Here is a 23,158-nt window from a genome sequence, read left to right on the forward strand (position 1 = left end):
CGTACCTTTTTTCCTTGAGACCGATTCCTCTCCAGGTGGTAGTAAGACCCAAAACCCTAGAAAATGCTATTCGTAAAAAAACCCTAATTCGTGCTACAATGTAGACTCTCTGCAATTTTAAGAAAGTTTTGAATAAAAAAAATAGTTCACATAAATTCAATGTTTGTTACCTACATGTATGATATATTTGTGTTGAGAATCTTTAATTATTTGATAACACTGATTAACTTTAGATATTATAGTTGATTTTTAGGGATTTTATTTAAAGATATTTTTTCCTTAATTGATTCAATGCTTCATGTATATATAGTTGTACATATTTATAAGAAATACATACTTTTAAGAGAGTTTTTCCTTAATATATTAGAGTATTCATCTCTAATTTCATCATGGTATCAGTTTTTATCAGATTTTATGGGATTTTTTTTATAATTTTAAAATTTATGCCGAAAAAACCTAGAAATACAAAATTGGTACTTTCCACCCTAGCTTTATTTTTTTCTCTCACCATCTCTACCATTGGAGTCGACATCCACTCATTGACTAAATCCCATAATCCAGTGACCAAAAGACCAGTGCGTGGGCCTCATGTGCTATCGCAAGCTTCTGCATCTTTGTTTCACGCATTGCGCGTGGCCTTTACTTGTTGTCCCCATGTTTTTTCGACACCGTCGCTATGCTCTCTACTTCCTTCCTGTCATTCTACTTTAAGTGGTGGTTTTTTTTGGCTAAGTTTTTTTTGGATCTTTTTTTTAGGATATCTTTTATGTTCTTTTTGGTTGTTTTTTCCCTAATTTTCCCAGTAGCTTTTTTGGGTATTAGTTGTTCCTTTCCAACATTATGTCTAAGGATGAGAAGCTCATGATTCCAATCGATAATCCCTTGTTGCAAATTAGTCCTGTGAAGCATGATGGACATAATTACCTTGCTTGATCAAGGTCGTGCTTGTTGTTTATCAAGGCTCATGGCTTGTAGGGATACATCACCGGTACAATGTCGAAACCTGAACTCACTGATTCAACTTTTAGTCAGTGGGATTCAACGAACTCTCTTGTTATGGAATGGCTTATTAATTCTATGCAACCCAATATTTCCAAAACTTATTTGTTGCTTGATATTATAGAAAAAAATTTGGAATGATGTTTCTCTCACCTATTCTCATGTTGGGAATGATGTGCAAATTTTTGAAACTTGTAATAAAGTCCATGGTGCAAAATAGGGAGAGCTAACGGTTTCTCAATAATTTGCTGAATTAAGTGGGTTGTGGTAGGAACTTGATTATTATCAAGATTTTCAAGTGTCTTGTACCAATGATGCCTAAAAATTTCAAAATATGGTGGAAAAGGAGCACATTTTCTATTTCTTAGCTAGGTTGAATACTGAGTATGATCAGATTTGGGTTCAAGTTCTTGGCAAAACTTTGTTCCCTTCTCTCTTTGAGACATACTTCTATATAAAATAGGAAAAGAGTCACCGCGTTGTTGCTCTATAATCCACATCTTGAGAAAGTCGGTCTCATTGCTAACTAGAATGGTACATCGAATGGTAAGTTTGCTAAGGATCACTTGACGTGTGACTATTATGGTAAGCCTTGGCATTCTAAAGATTCATGCTGGAAGTTGTATTGTCATCCCATTCAAGGTTGTGGTGGAAAATGAGGAGGCAATTCTCGGCCTCAAGCAAAATTTTCAACTCTATGACAACAGAGGACAAGTCTACTTCTGTTGGGAGTTTTACCTCGGACAAGATTCAACATCTCTGATGCTTCTTGTCTCAATTGGACTTTACCTCGATTGCTAAGTTTAATCATGCGAAATCAAGTGCTGTTTTAAATGCTCCATCTACTTATGAATCTTGGATTATTTATTCTGGTGCGAATAGACATATGATAGGGTCAAAGAAAAACTTATTTAATGATACTACTTGTCTATCTAAAGATAGTATGAGAATAGCCAATGGCTCTCTTACCTCCGTTTTTGGAACAAGTTATATTATTTGTATTCCCAATCTCACTTTATCCTTTGTCCTTCATGTTCCTAAATTCCCGATTAGCCTTTTATCTGTTAGTACTATCACTAAAGCCTTAAATTGTAAACTTGATTTTTTTTTCTCAATTACTGTGTCTTTCAGGACCTCTAGACAGGAAAGACGATTGGCAGTGGTAGATTGTGTGATGGCTTGTATCTTCTGGATCGATCGTCCAGTATGTCGCAAGCCTTATTTGGAGACAATAAAGATGTCAATTGGGTCTCCACCTTTCCACCAACACGCTTACAAGTTTCGGATCCAACTTACAGCCTCGGCCTACAAGGGTCAATTGCCAAAAAATGGCTTCCCTCAGGTATGGTTCAGTCAATGGCGATGGAAGACTAGGTAGATTACGAATATGGCAATGTAAAATTTGATCTTCTGTCTATTTACGTAAAAAAAATACAAAATATTAAGTTAATATATTAACAATGAAATAAAAAATTAAACAAAATTGAAATTTATTAAAATTTATTCATACCATTTGTAATTGAATGACGGAAATGTGCTTGTCATCATGTCGGATTTGAGAACCGACCATTGCTAAGAAGACACGAATTAAATTTTTTTAAAATATTAGTAAAAAATATAATAGAAAATATAATATAGATAGAAATAAAATTTAAGTAACAAATTTAAGAGAGAATTTTGAGAGTGGTTTGAGAATATTGAGAGATTTTTTAGAGAACATTGTGAGAAATGAGGAAGGGTGGGGGGCAATGACTATTTAAAATAGTCGTTGGAAAAGTATCCGTTGGGGGGGTAGGGAACACGTCTAGCTGGAAGTGTTTTTCTGGATTTCCCCTAAAGCGTTTTCCCTAGATCGGCCTATACCCGTAAGTAATCTAAAAATCGGCCTATTCTGATAATTTAAAAAAAAATTGGCATGTTTTTTGGTAATTTAATTGGAGTTTTTAGACTCCACAAATAATACCAAAGAGATGACAAATGTCCTATAGGAGTATAATAAAATATTTAAAAATAAATATTTTAAAAAAGAAACAAATGCAAATTTTTTAAGGTTGGTTGTGGGATAAAAAAATGCACTGAGAGTGTACAACATATTAACCTTTAAAAATAATTTAATTTTTTTGAAATTTTTTTATATTTTCTTTTTATGTATTCTAAAAAAAATTATACTTTATAATTTTTAAAAGATTTTCATGTTTTTTTTATTTATAATTTTGATTGGTAAAATTTTTTTTAGTTGAAATCGAAAAAGCAAATATGGCTTGCTGGGAGTGCACCATATCAAATTTTTAATGGAATTGAGCTTTGAAATAACAAGTATAATGATTTGAAACTGTAAGTACTAAAATTGATAAAAGAAAGCGATAACTGGACATAACTTCAGTTTCTAGCATTGTTAGTAATTTACTGGTGTGTATCAAAGTGATAACTGGACACAGCTTCAGTTTCAACCATTGTTACTAGTATATTAGTTTGTATCTATATGTGAAGCATGAGTTAATTGTGTATATTACTTTTATAATATTAGTTTTTATTTAATATTGTAAATGAATTTCATCAAGAAATTCAATTTTTTTATTAAAAAAATAATGAATTTAGAATTACTTATATTAATATTACTTAATCTTAAAAATATTTAATATTGAAAAATCATGGTTAGAATATTAATATTAATTTATTGTAATTTAAATAATGTTAATAATAACTTTTAAATAGGCTATTTATTTTATATATATTATGAAATTAATTTATTTTAATGTTAAAATTGTTATATTTAAATTTTTTATAATATTATATTTATGTTTACTCTACTTTAAACAATATAATTATAATATGTATTTAATTTTGAGTAATACACTATACAGAAGTTATAATTTAAAGTCAACACTTAATTTTTAAGTTATAAACCCATATGAAAATTTGTGTAATCTTTGGTTATCATAGCCTGAATCTTTTTATTTTTTTACCTTTTATTTTAATAAAATAATATAATCTTTGATTATTTTTGGTTAAATCTTTCTATTTTAATATAGAAATATTTGTTTATGGTACCTTATAAGATTTATTTAATGAAATTTATTAATTATAATTGTCATCATATTAGTGTGCCAAATGGCCGTGTATAAGTTCGCCACATAAGGTTTATTTCTTTTTTTTTTGTAGCATTATATTGCTTTTTTAAGGTAATATTATATATTACGAATCAAACAATAAAATTTTAAATTTCAATTAAATAAAATAAATAAAATAATGTAACATATTCGATAATTACGAGGGAATGAACTACTTTTCATAAACGTAATTATTGAAAGTAGAGCCAAGTGATGTTACACGTATCCATGACATAGGAAAGTTGTATAAAATTTTAGCAAAATTCATGCGTTACTCCGGATTATCACAGTAAACCAACTAGAGGAGGGAAGAACAAATGGCAGCAAAAAGAAAACCATACAATAAATATCAATTAAAAAAAATCAAAACCCAAAAAATGCCATATTAATAACAAATAAATAATAATGATGATAAGTATTATTATTATCTCAAATCTATAGCTAGCTGGATTCCCCTCTCATTTAATCTTTTCACTCTTATAATCTCTTTTATGATTTCAACCAAGGTATTGTTTAATTTATGTTCTTTTAAAATTTTTTTTTAGATTTTTTTCCCTTTGTTCATCCTTGTGTGTTTGTTTTGTTGAGATAATGAAGGTAAAATATCTATGATTTATTTGTGATCTTTTTAAATTCTGTATGATGATAAAATTGTTGTTTGCTTTTTTGAAAAAAATGGAAGAAATTTTTTTTTAGAAGAAAGCAAATTGAGGAGTATAAATTCTAAGATTCCATTGTTCTTTTTCTTTGTTTTTTTCTCAATGAAATTTTTTGATCTTTCAAATGTATTCCTTTTGCTTTAAGTTTTATTCATGTTTTGATTTTGAGAAAATTAAAAAGAAAAAAAACCCAAAGAAAAAAAAAGAAAGTTAAATCCCATGAGTTTAATATCTAAGATTCATTTTCCTTTTAATGTTTTAATGTAATGATTTAAATTCTTTTTGGTATATGTTTTGTTCTCGATCAAATATTTTTCTTTTTTTTAAAAATTGTTCATCCTTGTTTGTTTGTTGAGAAAATGGAAGAAAGTGAAGAATCTATGGTTCATTTTGTATATAATAAAATTGTTATTTGGCTTACAAGAAAATGGAAGGAAAAAATAAAATAGAAGCAAGTGAATCGAAGAATATAAATTCTAAGATTCATTTTTACTTCATTTTTATTATTTTCAATAAAATTTTATGATATTTCAAATGTATAAGTTTAATACATGTTTTGATATTCAGAAAATTTTAAAAAGGCAGAAGAAAGTAGTTCTGTGAGTTTGATATCTAAGATCTCTTTTATTTATTTATTTATATATTGCTGTATAATATATTGTAATGAATTAAATCATTTTTTTTATAAAATAGTGAGAATTTGAAGATGAAGTGAAAGTGCTAAATCTAATATTTCTTGTACTTTTATGATATTCTAGAACTGCTCGTAAATTGTTTGTTAAACAATTGTTTGGATCGCTATTTATGATGAATCTTCCGTACAATTTTAACTTATTCTTGTAATAAATACATATCTTGATATATAGTTTTCTTGCACGATTATTGGATGATTGCTATGAAATATACATATAAAAAATTTCCCCTTTACTAGTAAAGATTTTAAGCAGACATGTACTAGGAAAGGTTTTAAGCACACGTGTAATCAAGACGCATTTTTATCAACTTTCTATTATTGTTATATGTCACTTTTTCCTAGTACCCAAAGAAAAAGCTATTTATCCCTTCATCGTGTATATGTACAAGCCCCTGAATGTTTTTGGAATTATATTATATACCATGCATATTTTGCTTTATATGCCACCATGAATTGCTGCAGTATCTTAGTCTAAATGCCAAATCTGGGCCAAGTTTGAGAACCCAATTTCAATAAGGAGCAATTTATTTCTCAATACTACATTATTGGCTTTGAAATTCCATTAATGAGTTTTTGTATGAATGTATGTAGGCTTGCTGAGATTGGGAAGGTCTATCTGTGGTTGTACTTGTCACATTTTTAGTAAATCAAATCATTTACTTTAGCCTTGAGAAGTGGGTTACCAAAATGTGTTATTGAAGATGGAAGCTATTGCGTGGTTGATGTCTTTCTCTTCGTCTTTGAGGATAAATGGAATGGAGAAGTATTTGCAGAAGGTACTTATCTTTTCCTTCTAATAAACATTGATGTTAACCATGGGCTTGTTACAAAGTAATGGACCAGGTCCTAGTCTAATATAATGAAGGGTGACTTCTTGTCAATGAAGCAATTAAGTGGTAAGAAAGCTTTTTACACCTCATGTTATTTTTATCATGTTATAAGCATAAGGCATTTCACAGCTTGTTGAAATATTTTACCATTTGAAAGGTTAAAGCATTCTCTATTTTAGTAGAAAGAGTTTGGTAAATAAGGTTTGTGAGAAATGTCTCTCTGTCCTCTAAATGAAACTGAAATTAGCAATGAGATGTTGAAGTTAAATAGTTGTTGAAGCACTAAAAGTTGTGAGTACAGATGGTAATGGAACTCAACTACGCCTTAGTTGTGATCATTGCAGATATGAAGTCCACTGCAGGGTGTAACAATTATCGTGACTGTTTTATTTCTATCTGCACATATAATGCGTATGTATTGGCGCAAACATGACATGAAAAAGTAACATGATATGAATACACGATTGTCAAAATGTATGTAATTATATAATTCTGACATGTCAACTCTTTTGAAAGCATGTAACACCTTAAGCATGATATGACATGAAAAATAATACCAACACAACACAAGACATAGATAAACGAATTGCCAAGTCTAGACTGTATTACAGATTGGAGCATGAGTAGGGAAAAATATTTCTGGCTATTATTGAAAAAATGGCTCTCTTTAGAGCATGAATTTAAATAACATCACAGTTTTGTTAAATTGACAGACTACATTGGTCCACTTACCATGGGGTTCAAAATTTCACTAACAAACAGTTCGTTCTGATGTGCTAACATGGGTAAATGCATCTCATGTTAGACAAAGAACAATTGTGTACAACAATGTCAGTAAAAAAATTTCTTCTCTGCTACGGCTGCAAATTTTTGTTCTCTGTAAGGGCAGATACTGGTTGGCTATTTTAGTTACCTTTACGGATCAACACTAGTTGGTACCTTGCGGTAACAATCATCTTTGTTTTATGGCTGGTTCATTTGTTGTTTTCAGTCTTCATCTTGGCCAGCTTACTGGCAGGAAAGTGCAATCTGGCCATTAGTGGCCGGGGTGCTCGAGTTTTTTGGTCAAATCCCCTTACGCAAACAAATCCTGCAAATAATTTGAGTCAGTTAAAGGTGCATGGGTGAAAGCATGCTAAATTGCAAGATCATCATTCATCGCTAGTTCTCAAAAGAGTGAAATATGGCTTGACTGAACTTCATTCCATGGTAATTGCAATACTTCTGGAAGGATTTTGAACTAGGGATGTCTTATAATAGCTGTTATTCTTCAATAAATGCATGGTCGCTTTTTAAAACCTTTTTAGAGTGTTCAAAATGTTAGAGAAGAAAAAAATGATAAAACCTGGTTTTCTAGTAGGAAATTATTTGTAAGTGTATGAACTTATTGTATTAAATAACCATTCCTTTGTGTGCCTAATGAGAAGCTTGTGTTTGTTGCATGCAGATATGATATTCAAATACTTAGAAGTATAATTTCATACCTTTCCAAAAGCAGTACTGAATTCCCTCGGTCGAAAGTCCTAGTAGACAAAGATTAGTTTTGTAAGTAACCTTTCTCCTTTACTACTGAACCAGGACAACAATTTTAATGTTCAAAAGCTTGGTGGGTAATTTCTTACCTTTAAATATTGATGATACAGATGTTCCAAAGTATACAGTTCGTCTTGGTAAATTCCAAATCCATTCCCTTGGAACGTCGATTGGATTGAGGCTTGAATCATGATCTGCAAAGACCTGCGTGGTAATAGCAAATTAATTTTATAAACATCTAATACTGAAATAAATTATACGTGCTAGGGAGTGTAGGAATCAACAAAATGTTAGTTCTTGAATACTGAAAGATAATTTGTAAGGTTTTGCCTTCTGGTTTCCCAGATCCCACTTGACCCCTTTCTTCTGACTTCTGAGGCTTCTAAGAATTAGAGTTGGCAATAGCCTGAACAAGATTACCTCATTAACTTGAAAATAAGTCCCATTTAGGGGAAAGCTTCCTCTCATTGCAGTTCTACAAGGTATCTGTACACATTGTGATGCCAATGTCAGTGAATCTTGGAGGTATTTGCGAATTGTGCTTCCATAACATTTATATATGTGTAAATCTTGCTCACCAAGATGGTTCCTCGGACTGTCTCAGTGTTAGCTTCTCTTACACTGTTGCAAGCAAAGCAGGTCTTCTCATTGCACAGTCTTCCTGGTTCCTGGGACCCACAACTTTGTTCTGGTGGTTGAATTGAGTTTGCAGTTTCACCTATTGAATACATGTTTACAGAAGCTCATCTAATTAATTTGTAGTAAAGCAGACAACATCTTTTTGAGTAGCACTTGTCAATGTGTAGTTTGAATTCTAACTATGATGACATATCCTATTAACACAACGACAATCTATGGTGTGATCTTAACATTGTATCCTATTTACAGAAGTATATCATAAACGGCATGAGCTGTGTTGTGCCTATCTCTTAGCCTGCTTTATATAGCTTGACATTCAAAGGTATTCTTTTTACCTGGTGTCCATATTGCAAGAAGATAGGGGCTAGGATCATCAGGTTCCCGCTTTTCCATCTATAAATATTGAAAGATGGAAGTTAGAATAGTATGTTATGCATTGAAATTGCAGAATTTTGGAGAACTCAAGAATAACTTACCTGTTTCAAGAGAGGATGTTTATCTGGAAGCTCATATCTGCATCATTGCAGCTAGTATCAGAATATAATGTAGTTTATTGCACACAGTCACAATTATAAACTACTAATTAGTTGACATCAAAGTTCTCTGATCTAGACTTCTTTTCCCTCTATACCAGCAAGTCTACTTTTTAAAGCAATTTCCAAGTATAACTGTAGGCCAAATTTGGGAGCAGGAAGTAAGTATGTTGAGCACATTTTTATCTAGAGTGTATTCTACTGATACATTTTCTGGGCTAATAGAACTTTAATGAGCCATTTTCATTCAATAATTTAGCCCCTTCTGACCACTATATTAACAGGGTTTTCCATGATCATAGGTTGGTGTTTGGACTTTGGTCACACGATGGGGAAAATATCCACTTACACATAGTGCTCTGTTCGTAGCCTGCTTACATTCTTCAATTTTGGAGTAGGGATAGAAGCAGCATCAGGATTCAAAGCTACTAAAGCCTTTGACAAGTCCCCTTCTTGGAGTTCCATATTGCCCTGCATGTAATGCTGTAGGTTTGCTGTGAACTCTTCAATGTTGAGTTTTATTGTGGGAATTTCATCTGGATCATCATAGCTTGCATCTTCAATATCACTCTCTGATCCTTCTGCATGCTCTGGTTCAGGTGTTGCAGGCTCCTCAATGATAGGTTCATTGTTGCCAACATTAGGCCCTACTTTAAGCAAGTTATGCACTGGCGGAGGTAATGGAATTTGATTCCCAGCTCTGGTAGGGTTTGTCTCAGAGATCATTGGAGCAGTTGAACTTGTTATACTTCTCTCTTCAGGTCCCGGTAGTGCGAACCTTGCACTGCATGAAGGAAAGTTGGCACAAATGTGAAACATAAAGTTCAGACTTTTGGAAGCCAAGGTAGGTGGTTTTAAGAGTTCCTGACCTTTCTGTTTTTATTTTTACCATTGATTTAATCCTCCTAAGTTGTCTTCTTTGGGTCTTGAAGGTGGATGTATTTCATTTTTATCACTATATGCATTTATTTTTTTATCTTATTACTTTAAAGTTTGTTGGGATATTAGTTTGTTTTTGCTTTTTGGAGACTTGGATTCCTTGGCTGATGTGTGTGCCAACTTCACATAGAGGAAAGAAGCATCTACACTATTGGGAATTTGAAAGGTTTAAGACAGGTCCTTTTTGTTTTATAGTGGGATACCTTGGACTCCCCTTTATGTACACGGCACAATTAATGTTTCCACATCAATGGGATGCCTACCACACAACTAATTCATGGCTATGTTAAGTATCTATGTGATTTTAGATCCAGGTAGTTGTCAATTGAAATGACTGAATACCAAATTAAATACTAGTTATTCTTGGATGCTTCAAGACCTTTACTGCCTTAGGGAACAAAGACCAATGTTGGACGCCAATAGAAGTTGAAGCTAGTGGCTTGGCATGTTTTAAGGTTGTTGAGTTTCTCATATATGTTTCTTAGTTATGATTACGCAGATAACAAAAGTAAAACATCAATAAATGATTACTAATCAGTAACTCAGCAAAGAACACTTTAAAGACTTAGATTCTGATATTGATTCTCTTGCCTGAAATTTAGATATATGCTGATGAGCAATGCTTATTTCTATCTGCCTGAGTTATTGTGACATTATAAAGGCAAGCTGGAAATAGGCTGGACACTAACCTTGCAAAAGCACTTGCAAAGTGCCTGCATTCCCCTCTCATTGGACATGCATTGCAATTTGGTTTACTCTTTGTGCAGAACACCTACATAACACGTTAGTGCATGAGCTTATTGCTGCTCTTTAAAGGCCTGACTTCAAAACATGATTCTAATTTATGAAGCATTGATGTAAAAGTGAACCTAGTGAAATACCTTTCCGAATGTAATCATTTGATAATGTAGTTCATACCTGTACCAGTAGTGCATAGATAAGTAAAAGTCTTTTATGATTTCACATATATCTAAAAGAGGGGTTACGAGGTTACAATGTATTTTGATCAAGTTTGCATAATCTTGGCCAGAGATATTTTTGAATTGACTCCAGTATTGGGTACCTAAGAGGAACTTATTAGCATCTGTGAGCAATGAGACAATGAGAAAAAAATGATGTTAAGTGGTTAAATGTCTATTACTTACAATTCTAGGAGGTGCAACTGTAGTGACTCAGGCAGTGGTTGGAGAGGAACCCATCCCAGCCTAACTGCTATTCGTCCAACATTTGTGTCAACCTTCAAAAAATGTAAATGTTACAAATTGGATGAGCAGTGTTGTTGATCTTGTCAAAACTAGAATTGTAAGTAAATTTTTATTCTGAGTCTTACTGGAAAAGCAAGATGGTGAAGAGTTAAAAGCCGTACACACTCCACGCTTTTCAGCCCCAATCCCCGTATGCTTAAAAGATAATCCCTACAACATAAACAATTTTATGATGCCATTAACATAAACTTCATAGATGCAGGAGATCAGTTGTTATTCACTCTGATTTAGTTGAAGCCATGAAGGCTTTTGTTATTTATGAAGGTAATAACTGTAACAATGAAGAATTAACTGTGAAACTTGAGATGGCTTACTTTGCTTTATCAGGGGGGACATCTCTTAACCATTCCAGATCAATGCTTTCATGGTCTCTAACCAGTCGGTTCAAGAAATCCTGCAAAAACTTTCAAGTACTTTTAAATATGTTGTAAATGTTGCTTAATAAATACTTCGAGCTACTCCTAGCTAATATTAGTTACTTAGAAATTGAATTCATTTCACATGCCTTGATTCGTTCTGCTAACATGTTGTTCATCCCTCTTTCTTTGATGGTGTTAGAAATCTCATTAACATTAGCGTTTCTCATTGCTTCATAATCCAGGGAATCCATGGTATCTTTGCTTCTTTCCTTTTTTAAACCATTGGCCTGCACCTGTTTCCTCAACTGGTCCCAGTCAGTTGCATTATTTTTCCCTTCCTGAGCCTTTCTTCTTTTGGGCTTTAAGCTGCTACTTTCTCCAAGCTGGTTTTCAGAAGAATGCATTGGTTCCTTTGCATTGGATTGAACCTCTCTGTTTTCTGTAGCTTTGCCCTTATCTGATGCAGTCATCCTTTCAATATCAGAAGGTCTTTCTGTGAGCTTGTGGGTATTTGCAGCAGATAATGAGGTACTTTTCTGCATCTTAGCTACTGCATCAGTGGTTGGAGGCATTGTGACTGATGTGCTTTCTGATTGGAAGTCCTTCCTCTTTTCTTGATGATTGTTGCAAAGTTGATTACTTCTAGTATGGACTTCTTTTTGGTGCATTACGTGCTCACCTGATAAGGTATTCAAGGTTGTCGTGGCCATATCTTGACTTATTGGTTGTCCATTGTGTTGGACCATGATTTTACCTCCATTTTGACCTGGTTGTTTTGGCTTGTTGAGTCCAGAAGCAGTTGAAGCCCAGGAAGACATGCACTCTTCTCTGAAAGGTTCAAGGCCTTCTCCTTCCCATGGTTCAGACTCCAAAGTCATGTGTAGGGGATGGCTGCTCGCTCCAAACACTTGTACCCGAAATTGTTGATTTCTAAAGTTGTTATCTTGATTGAATGAGGAAGACCATTTGAGATTCTCTGTTCTTTCCAGCCTTGATGTCTGCCCCTCTTCTGTAACTTCTGACTGTTTATATTTTATTCCTTCTTGAAGTTGTGAGCTCCCACTTGCACAATGGTAAAATTCCTCAACTGAGGCACTGTTCTCTATCTGGTCAAGGGTTGAACCATGAATGCTGAGGAATTTGCAGCTCATAGTAGGATCTTCTGTTTCTGAGTAGGAGCCTGAGTAGGTTCTAATTCCTCCATTTGCTTGAATAACTGAGGAATCAAAAGAACCTTGCGATGATAGCACTTCTTCCTCCAAGCTTTGACTATATGTTCCCATAAAGCTTGTTCTCTCTATACCTGAATACTCACTGTTCCTCTGGTAATCTGTTGACCTGTTGGGAGTCATGGAGCTTTGGCTGTCAAGTTGATGCCTGAATGGCTTTTCATGCCATTTGATGGTTTCTTCTGAATTCAGTTCACACACTTCTGGTTCTTCAATTAGTATTGTTGTTCTCTCCGCATTGCAGTCTCCTTTGCATGATGACTTCAAAGGAAACTTTGCTGCTAGAGACATGAAGGCAGAGCTGCATGGTAGGAAAGTGGGAAAATGTTTTTTTGCTTGCAATTTTTCATGTTTATATGTACTTCCAGTATGAACAATAACTTACCTTGACAGGTGGTCGGAAACATTTTGGGTTAGGAAGACTCCTATTACAGAATCCACCACAGATCCCTTCCATTTTGAGAAGCGCCTATCTCCTGCAAGGTTTTATGACACTGGTCAGCATACATGCTACAATCTACAAGACCCAAGTGAAGTGTTTATGCTGAATATTAAGGTAATTTTGATCGATACAATTTGTTGCATGTGGGCTACACAAAAGGCACTAAAATTCCAAATTCTCTCATGAAGGAACTTAGATTTAGTCGGAGCTGTAGTATAAATATATAGTTTCTATTATGGTAGTTCAATTATTTGAAGTTCTTATCTTGTTTGAGTGAACTTCAATTTTCAGATGCCATAAAGCTATTTTACCAAAAAAAAGTTCCAGTAGTTTTAGAGCAGTGAATATTATGCTAGCTTGGCAATTTTGTGATGAATATGGCTGGAAATATTTCTTTATCATGCTGTAATATCTTGTTGTTTATGCAGGCAAACCAGTGTTTCTTATACCCCAATGCACAAAAAACACACTCCTAATGGTTTTTATCATGTATCAAAAGGTCCAGGACGACATTAATCTGGGGAGCAGAAGCAGAACTCTTTGTACTACAGAATATTGGGACCAAACATGTAAAAGGCTGTACCTTGTACAAGATGCATTCTTGCTATAAATGAATCAACTCTGCCATGAAAAACTCTCCTTTCTTCTTCCCACCATTTTTCCTTATCTGTTCCTTCAGTGTCTTCTCCCTCCTTTCCCATCAACAAATTCCATACCCTATTTGTCTCTGGATCAAGGTCCACTCTAGGTCGTACTTTTTTCTTGATAGACTCAAACCCCTCAAAAGGGACAACTGTTCCAGCTCCATTGTATAGAACAAGTGCATTCTGCAGTTCTGCCTTGGGTTTGTTGTTCTTTTCTTCAAGAGTGAGACCCTTGAATCTATTAATTATCTCCTCGACTGGATTGAGAGATACATGTTTTGCTGATGGCCCTGCATATTTTACCAAGAACAGTTGATGAAGTGGTGGTCAGTAGAACATTTTGGGAAAAATTTGTAGACAAGAGTTTCAAGGTACTACAGTTGATGAAAGATAAAAGTTTGTTAGTACCTCTTGCTTTGGTGGACTGCTGGTTCTCAGACACTCGTTTCTTTTCTTGCACCATCTTTCCAACTGTGAATGGAACATTTCTGGGCAGACCAGGTTCTCTTTTCTTGTTTTCTGAAACATTGGTATGGAATGTTTGGCCAACCAATCCAGTTCGAGGTGTAGAGACCTTCTCAGGGGTAGTTGGTAGAAGAAGATTGCGGTTCTCAATTGTGGCTAAGTTATGGACTAGAGCTAACCCATTTATGTTTCCTACTTTTTCGATGCCTGAATGCAGTTGGGACAAAATATTTTGCTTTGAAGAAGTCAGATCACCAGCTGTAGAGTTTACATACCTGTTCCCTGTGAGTTGGCTAAACACGCTACCTTTTCTCCTGTCTATGTTATCACTTCGAAAATGGGGATCAGATGTTCCACAATCTCTCAGTGATGTAAATTTTCCTGCATTAACATCATTTGTGCCTTTTGTTTGAAGTAGTCCTGCAGCATGCGACACTGAACACTTCATTCCGTACTTATATGCATGGAATTCATCCTCAATTATCCTTCTTTTCGAAGCCTGGGGAAAGGCTGCCTCATTACTGCAGCCATTTCTATAACCTTCATCCGCTTGGAATATCGCTTGGGATAGCAAGGAACTCATAGTACCTGCTGTGCTGAATTGTCCCTGCTCAATGGCATGATAGTGATCTCTCTTGGATCCCCTACCTTCATTAAAGTTGGACAAAACTGTTGCTACTGACTGAGGGTGTCCTTCAAACATGAATTCCTTGGTCCCATCAATATTTTCCCAGTTTCTTCTTTGTGAAACAAATTGGATAGCTTGCTGTGCGGAAGTGTACCCATTTCTGTAGCTATTTTGGTTCAAATCAATGTCATACATGTTTGCATTCCTTGCCATGACATTTACATTTTCCATCAGCTCCTTTGCTTGAAGTCGGGAGGCTGTAGCTGCTGTGATACCTGGCAGGGACATGTAATCAATTGGCATCATTTTCTTCATGAAGGGGGAGTGACTACATTCAGCTTGTAGTTGTGGGTTTTCCACAGCCAATCCACTCTGTTGATTAGACTGTGTAGTGAATCTTGTTTTAAACCCACTATTTCCTACACTGGAAAATCCCATGGAGCGAGATTCAGAGGACTTACTACTGAGCATCTCTTGGTGATTAAGTATACCAGCCAGACTTCCATTTCCAGTGTTTTCCAAGTCAAAATTCAATGCTCTTCTGCAGGATCTTGGAGCACACACGGGACTAGGATCAGAGTCCCTTATGCAATCTCCTTGCGGACTTGCTGATTCTTTCTGGTTGGTCTCGTGCATGCATTTCCCCCTAATAGTTATCCCAGCATCACAAGCAGATTTGTTTGCAGAACCTATCAGTTCAGCAGCTGGTTCTTTTGGGCTTTTCTTGCGTACATACTTCCTCTTCGCTGGAGTTCCAGCAGTTGAGTCAGACGCCTTTGTTGGATCTGCATGTTGAGTTGCTAGTTCTGTCAGACCTTTCCTGCGTACATACTTCCTCTTCCCACTTGGGTTGTCCTTGGAGTTGACGTTTGCTGTAGTGGTCGGCTTTGGAGTTCTTTTGGGTTTGCCTTCCACAATAACCTTGGGCCTGTGTTTTCTTCGTTTAGGTGGTTTTTGCTGGGGAGTCTTATTCAGATCTATACCTTGGACACTTCCCCTTTCAGAGTCCTTTTCCTCCATTGGTGCTGAAATGATCACAGATGATGAATTGACAATATTCTGTAAGAGATCACAGTTCTGTTGAGAAAATTCCTTTTTATTGCATACAATTATACTTTCCTGCTCCTTTTCAGAAACTGAGTTTTCGTCTGCTGCAGGATTCTGCTTCCTTGTCTTCTGTGTTTGATCTGGTGTTGCTAGCAAGGATTGAAATGAGGTGTTGAAATGAGAGGGTGCACCGACTTCTGTCCTCGCTGGTGAGTTTAAATTGCAGATTGGCATAGAAGGTATCGGAAATCCATCTGTAAAAGTAACATTCAATAAACAGATTTACTAATGACGAGAATCAAGCACATTTGGTTGAACCAATGTTGTCGTGACGCGTTTTCCATGGCATTGTAACGGACTTGCACAATTTCATATAAAGTTTATTGAATTCTGTTAGCTTAATAAAGAGAATCTGCAATAATGAAAAATTACAAAGTTCTGCAGGATAAGCGCAAACCGTCTGTTACATATGAACTCTGAACTACTATAGTAAAAGAAACAGTAAAATCAATTGCCATATACTTGTGTTTGGAAGTAAAATGAAAATTTGCACAATTTTCTGTTTTAAACAGGTTTAACCACTTACATTGCGGCATCTGGAGGAAGCCGTCGGTATTTCTCATGAAGTGCGAACTTGAGGATTGGTGTGAGCTGGAACGTCTCCAGTTTTCGTCTTGAGGATGCAAATTCGGAATTGGCAGTGTATTACCGCTGCCTAAGCTGGCGATTCTGTTTGCAGAGGCAAAACCATCTGCGGCATTTCTGGTTGCCAGAAGATTTGCCCAGGTATGATCATTCCAACTCGAGCTTTCATTTTGAAGAACAAGTCTATAAGAACCTGCAATGTTATTGATCATCCTGTTATTCTTTGCTAAATTTATGCTGCCAAAATATTGATCCTGGTTGAAACTGTGAGCAACTCCATTGTTATTTAGGATATCTTGAACATATCCCGTAGGAAATTCAGCAAGTTCCTGCCAATTTTCATTTCCAAACTGGTTCCCTTGCCCGTTCACCTGGATCGGATTCGATCCTGTTGGGATAGGCTTTTGTGGGGTTACCGGTATCCAAGAATCCGTAAACTCGAATTCTTTTCCCTGTGGAATTGAAAAATCTTCACCAAAATTCATCTTGGATTGTAACGCAAAAATCCTTGAACCAGCTCTTTCTTCCACTTTTTATTCTTGGAAAAAAATACTTTAAATTCTAAAGAAGGTCCAATTCCTGAAAAATTTCCAGGAAAATCACCAAAATTCCAATATTCTCAAGAAAAAATTCCCACCCCATTGCTTTATCCTTTCCTCCCAAATCACCCAATCTCCACCTAACATCCTCAACATAAAAAAAACCCAGAAACACCTGAAAATAATTTATAAAAGAAATGTCTCAGGTAGAAAACTAGCATAACAAATCAGCATCTAAGATATAAATAAATGATTTAGAAAGCCATTTCCAAATAAATTCCCAACAACTAATAAAAAGTTAACATACCATTTCTGTCCTGGAAAAATATGGAAAGCATGAACGAAATGGGAAACTAGATAAAAGCAAAAAAGTCATGTAATTCAATTTCTGTGAACAAAAATAAATTGTATTACTCACATAATTAAATCAGGATTTGTTAACTAAAAGAATTAGCTAATATCTTCGAAGATTCTTGTTGATGATATTAAAGAAATAACAGCTGAATTGAGTTTATGCCAATGTACATGAACCAAGCTAAAACCATAAATCAATGTCCAAAATTTTATATAAAAAAAAATACATATTAATGCTTAGCGTAATCTCACCGTTATGTTGTTCTGGGTCAGCTTTGGTTTCAGAGCATAGTCAATGCCGGAAAAAAACCAGTCAGTTTCTATGGTAAAACCAGGAGAAAAAAATAAGAGAGAGAAAAAAATGAAAAACTTTAATTCATCAAATTTAAAACTACCACTTTGGGCACTCCACTTAGTGTTTTACAAAACTGGGCACCCCTAAATTATTTATTAGTGTATTAATGCTTACTTTATTTCCGTGAATCCGGTTTAGTTAAATAAATTATTTAAAGTTCATAAAATAAAGAAAATTTAGTTCGCTTTTTTTTACGATTCAATTGGTTCTAAGTGGTTCATAGGAGAACCAATTTAACTTCGATTCAATTGATATGATGTTGGATTTAAACAACCTCATGTTTTCATGTGTTTCTTTTTTTTTTTATGATTTTAATATATTTTGCAAGCATGTATTCTTGCTTTTCTTACTTTTTTAAAAAATATTGGCAATGAAGCAAGGAATATTAGTTGTTCTTTTAACTTTTTTTTTCTTGAAAATTAAGTGGTGAATTTTTAATTTTGCATTTTCAAAAAAATAATAATTATTGATGAAGTAAATGATTTCTAAAATTTTGTGGTGATTTTTTATTTTATTTTATTTTATTTTATTTTTTACTTTAATGAAATTCTAAACCTTTTCTTTCCTTGATCCAAGGCAACTCTGGTCCCTGTTGAGTTTTTTTTCTTTTTTGTGTTACCATAAGGAAAAAGAGAAAAATATGTTTTATTTGAATGTAGTTAGAATGAGACAAATACCATTGGAAATGATGGATCTGTCTTCATGTTTTTGTAATAAAATTGTTTTGAATGTTAAAATTGGGAAATTATTTAACCCATTTTAATGGAGGTAAAAGAAGTTACTGTTATAAATAAATAAAAACACATGTTACTTGTGGAAATAATAATAATCTATGTAAATTGGACAGGTTTAAAACAGTAGTTTTTATGGTCCCGTACAATTTTCATTCAAATATGTATATATATATATTTTTTTGTGTGTGTGTTAAAAATAAAGAAATTGGTTATAAACGTTTAAATTAGAATTATAGATTTTAGAAGCAAATCTATATGAAAACGGCAGGTGGTGAAATTTCATGGATTTTAGGCCTGACTTAATAAATTTATATTTCTTGATAGTTATAATAATAATATTCTATTTTAAAAAAATTGTTGTTTTATTTACTTTATATGTCACTTGCCAAAAAGACAACAGTTTTAAGAGGAACACGTGGTGGTTTTGGTCCACATGACCTAAACACGTGATTTAGCTTTGAACTGAACCGGCCGGTCTTTTTTTTACTTACTGGAGTCTGGACTGCCACAACCAAAAAGAGAAGGGGTGCCCACATTAAAATAAAAACCGTAATAATAATAAAAGTTATTTTAAATGCTTGCCTGCATGATGTTACGTACTATATTCTCTCATTTCATGTTGCCGTAATGTAAAATAATCTCTTTATAGGTTTTGTTTATATTTATTTTTTTATACGATATTTAAAATTTTGTATAGTCTTTTTTTTAATTAATAAATAAAAAGATAATATTAAATAATTTTTATTTTACACATATAGTTTAGATTAAATTATATTTTTTAAAAAAATTAATAAAATTAATAATTGATCTAACACATTTTTATGTTTAATTAAAAGATTATTTTGATTATTTTAATTTTCATTTAATGAGGATTTAATTTAAATTAAAAATAAAAAAAAAAATTGTTCTCTTTTAAAGAAAAGGTCCCACCAATATAGCCAAAATTAATTAACACAATTATTTAATTTTGTACTATTTTATCAATAAAAGTTATTTTACTATAGATCTAGTTAATTCATCTCATAATTTTATTTATTTTTTTAAATTTGAGTAGTCATTTTTCAAATATTTGGGCAAACATGTTTTAACCATAAATCTATAATTTACTTGCATTTTTTTTATAAAATTTAATATATTTTAAAATTTTCTCAATTATTGTGCTAACTTAAATATGGGCATTTGAAATAGATTCAAGAGATAGTAAAAATATAAAAATAGGAAAAATGTGTAAGAGAAATTAGCTATTTAAAATGCATTGGAAATATCCAATATTCAGTTTTTTTTTTAATTTTTAAAAATATTATATAAAGTTAGATGCTATTTTTGAAGAGAAACACCTAACAATCTACTCAATATTGTTTTAATTGTTGACAAATGGGAAATTAAACCATAGCTAATTGAAACTTACATATCTATAAATCTCATTAAATAGATTAACATAACATGGAAAAAGCAACTATTAATATATAATTTAAAAACATATATTATTGTTGAACACCGTAAAACTTATCATTTATTTCAGTCAAAAATCTAATAATAATTACTTGCATTTTTGATTCATATTTCATTATTTGATACATTCTCAGTATATTAATGTTTCATCAGTAAATAAAATATATAATTTGTATTATTCTTCACAACATATATTAATGAGTAAATAAAATAAAATGGAAAATATGAATCAAGGCAGATTTTGCTGTCTGGCTGAGTTGGGCCTTCTTAAATTTCTTACCTGATTTGGTTTTTTTTTCTCCTTTTCAAGTATTATTTATTTACAAAATTATTTTATAAGTAAATAAAAAAAATTATAATAAGATAGGAATTGGGGCCGGGAGAGCTGCGAAAAATTTCAGAACTTTGTCTGAGTTCCAACTCAAATGGAGGGATAGTTTGACCTTTGGCTAAGTGTGTGCTAAGATGATAGAAGATGAATTATGAAATTAATGGTACTGACCAAATTGACTTTATCCCTTGGGATATTTGGATTCAAGTATAATCAAGACATTAGCACAAATCTAAGGTGCAATAGCTACTGAAGTAATTCTTATAGTTGAGTGAATTTTGGGGGTCTTTCTTCCATTGAAATCATAGAAAAGATTTCTCAAAATAATATGTTCTTAATACACCTATTTAAATTTCCACCTAAAGTTTGTCTTAAATAATTTGGGTTTACCCAAATTACTATTTTAATAATAATAAAATATGACTTTTATATAAGATTAGTCCTGTAGTATTTTTTTCCCACTTATATATATATATATATATTAAAAGAATTACTTTTCCTTTTGCTCCCTCAAACACTTGATTCCAAAAGCTAAAGCAGTTTAGGTAAAAACAAAAAAAACTAACATGGCAGCAGGGGCAAATTATGACTCTAACACATGGCATTTTTTTTTCATGTCAGAACCTATGTGGTATTTTAATGATTTATAGGGCTGTAAATCAATTTAGTTTGAAAGAATCAACCTTGTTCATCTTCGTTTATTTATTTTTAAGTTTATTTTTATTCAGTTTGTTTTCGTTTATTTAAAATTATATATGTTTAAATTTGTTTGTTTAATTTAAACAAACATGGTTCGTATGTTTACGAACCATGTTCATTAATAACTAACAAATAAACAACATATATATATATATTATTTTTTAGATATAAAATAATCAAATATACATATTAATAATTTTATTAATATATTCTAATGGAACAATAAACAACCTTTAAATGATTTATTAAACGAGTTTGTTCATGAACATAAATGAACTAAACAAGCTTTGTTTGTGTTCGATTTGTTTATTTAAAATCTTGTTCATGTTCATTTATTTAGTTTAATAAACAAACAAAAACCAAACTCTACATGAACAATTCATCGAGTGCTCTGTTGATTCCCAATTCATCTAAGATAGCATTGTGTTATAATCTTCTTGTTCTTACTCATTCAACGTTAACCTAGTTGTTAAATTTTGTTCTCTTCTTACTTTCAGGTTATTCACTCGATACTTTGAGTTATCCATGGTTATTGTGGATTGGGGGTACAAATTTACATTTCCGATACTTATTCAAGCAGCGGAAAAAAATTATCGGTGATCATACAGTTGTGTTTACCATTGAGGCTTAAACCTTGATTTCAAACAAAAAAATTTGGTAAACAAGCAGTTTTTCAAACCAAACTTTGATTTTAAACTAGGGTTTTAACCCAAGCCAAAAGTTAAAAATTTTGGCTTTTGAAACTTTTGGAGAAGCATTTTTCAATGAAGTTATTTTTTTATCTCTCCATTAAATTTTACTTTACGACATCATGTCTAAAGTTGATATTTTATCTTTTTAAAAGTACTTTTTGACAGCAATGGTTAACACTATCAAATTTTTCAAAAATATTTTTGAACCTCAGTGATAAACTAATTTCACAAAGAGGTACGTGATTGTAAATTTATTTATTGAATTTAACTTTTTTTTTCTTTTTATGAGTGCTGAAATTGAAATTCTTTATTTAATTATTTTGGTTGTAGAATGGGTGTGCGGTTCCAATGTCTTTGAAAGAAAGCATCAAGAGGTAACAGTTGGAATGTGGTGGAGGAATTGAGAGCTGAAAATTCAAGTTACTTGACTGGGGACAAAGAACCAAGGATTAAAAATATAGCTGAAAAACAGTTAAACCAGAAGAGGGTTTCTTTGGATTAAAGTGCGTTTACTTTCAGTAAAGTTAAAAATAACAGTGACAGTAAAATTAATTATTATAACTATAAAATAAAAGACTTTATCGCATCATGGTCATAGTCTACTGTTGTGGAATCTGTCTTGGAACTTATTAGTCTACTGTTGTGGAATCTGTCTTGGAACTTATTTGACTTTGTCTTTTGAACTTGTGTATGGTTGTGGTTTTGATACAAAAAGCAAAATATTTTTTTTTCCTTTTTAGTAATATGGGTTCGGTTAGTCTTTTAGGATTTTTTTCAACTAATTGGATTTTTGTTTTTTTTAATAATAATTTTGGGTTTTGAATTTTTAGATTTATTTTGAGAATTTTTTTATTGTATGGCTTTAACATTATTTGTAAGTTTTTTAAATAATTTTTTAAAAATAATTAAGGTTTAATGACAAATTTAGCCATTAAGGTTTGCAGTTTTTGTCAGAATAGTTTTAATTGTATTTTTGAGTTTTTTTTGACGGTCAACACTTTTTTTTTCCAAACTATTTTTTTAACAAATTTGATGAAAGTATCGTTAAAATAATTGACTGGGATAATGTGAAATTGTGAAATATTTTTAATGAAATGTAAATTATTATTTAATTAACTCAATAAGATATATATGGAAAATAATAAAATAAATAATACATGAAATTAAAAAAATAACTTTTAATTCAAAGAAAATATGATTATTTGTTGTATGTCCTGTTGAGTTTGTTGATTCCATATGTTAGTTCTTTGACCATTTTTTAATATAAAAATGATCTAAAAATTTTAATTATTTTAAAAAAATAACCTACCTTGAAAATCATGTACATAGTTGACTCATATCT

At 32.5% G+C, this 23,158-nt stretch overlaps 1 protein-coding gene and 2 long non-coding RNA genes across 7 annotated transcripts; 2 read left to right on the top strand and 1 right to left on the bottom strand.

Annotated features, from left to right (window-relative positions):
- Positions 1-4,440: 4,440 nt before the first annotated feature.
- Positions 4,441-13,815, top strand: LOC121228063 (uncharacterized). 2 transcript variants are annotated; one of them, XR_005925577.1, is made up of 9 exons: positions 4,441-4,615; positions 6,054-6,238; positions 7,740-7,837; positions 7,936-8,036; positions 9,300-9,482; positions 9,597-9,841; positions 11,803-13,097; positions 13,183-13,345; positions 13,660-13,815. It is a non-coding gene; the product is annotated as an uncharacterized lncRNA (long non-coding RNA). The 2 variants fall into 2 exon arrangements; XR_005925578.1 differs by lacking the exons at positions 4,441-4,615; positions 6,054-6,238 and adding an exon at positions 7,371-7,501.
- Positions 6,917-17,965, bottom strand: LOC107918161 (transcriptional activator DEMETER). Of its 4 annotated transcripts, none has more exons than XM_016847693.2 (21): positions 17,806-17,965; positions 16,602-17,374; positions 15,430-16,269; positions 14,284-15,243; positions 13,815-14,165; positions 13,175-13,265; positions 11,707-13,090; positions 11,516-11,595; positions 11,267-11,351; positions 11,082-11,173; positions 10,931-10,999; positions 10,818-10,854; positions 10,626-10,708; positions 9,347-9,781; positions 8,941-8,977; positions 8,800-8,857; positions 8,404-8,543; positions 8,246-8,311; positions 7,915-8,029; positions 7,777-7,815; positions 6,917-7,382 (listed from the first exon to the last, which is right to left on the bottom strand). In XM_016847693.2, the coding sequence occupies exons 2-21, from the start codon at positions 17,143-17,145 to the stop codon at positions 7,267-7,269; spliced, it is 5,622 nt and encodes a 1,873-aa protein (XP_016703182.1). In that variant the 5' UTR covers positions 17,146-17,374; positions 17,806-17,965; the 3' UTR covers positions 6,917-7,266. The 4 variants fall into 4 exon arrangements, with proteins under 4 accessions (XP_016703182.1, XP_040967128.1, XP_016703181.1 ...); XM_041111194.1 differs by lacking the exon at positions 17,806-17,965 and adding an exon at positions 17,618-17,763; XM_016847692.2 differs by having other exon boundaries at positions 14,284-16,269.
- Positions 15,888-22,405, top strand: LOC107918162 (uncharacterized). The gene is made up of 5 exons (XR_001689954.2): positions 15,888-16,029; positions 16,126-16,224; positions 16,588-16,801; positions 21,622-22,051; positions 22,147-22,405. It is a non-coding gene; the product is annotated as an uncharacterized lncRNA (long non-coding RNA).
- The last annotated feature ends 753 nt before the right edge of the window (positions 22,406-23,158 follow it).

The sequence above is a fragment of the Gossypium hirsutum genome, chromosome A01 (assembly GCF_007990345.1).
Source record: "Gossypium hirsutum isolate 1008001.06 chromosome A01, Gossypium_hirsutum_v2.1, whole genome shotgun sequence".
NCBI lineage: Eukaryota > Viridiplantae > Streptophyta > Magnoliopsida > Malvales > Malvaceae > Gossypium > Gossypium hirsutum.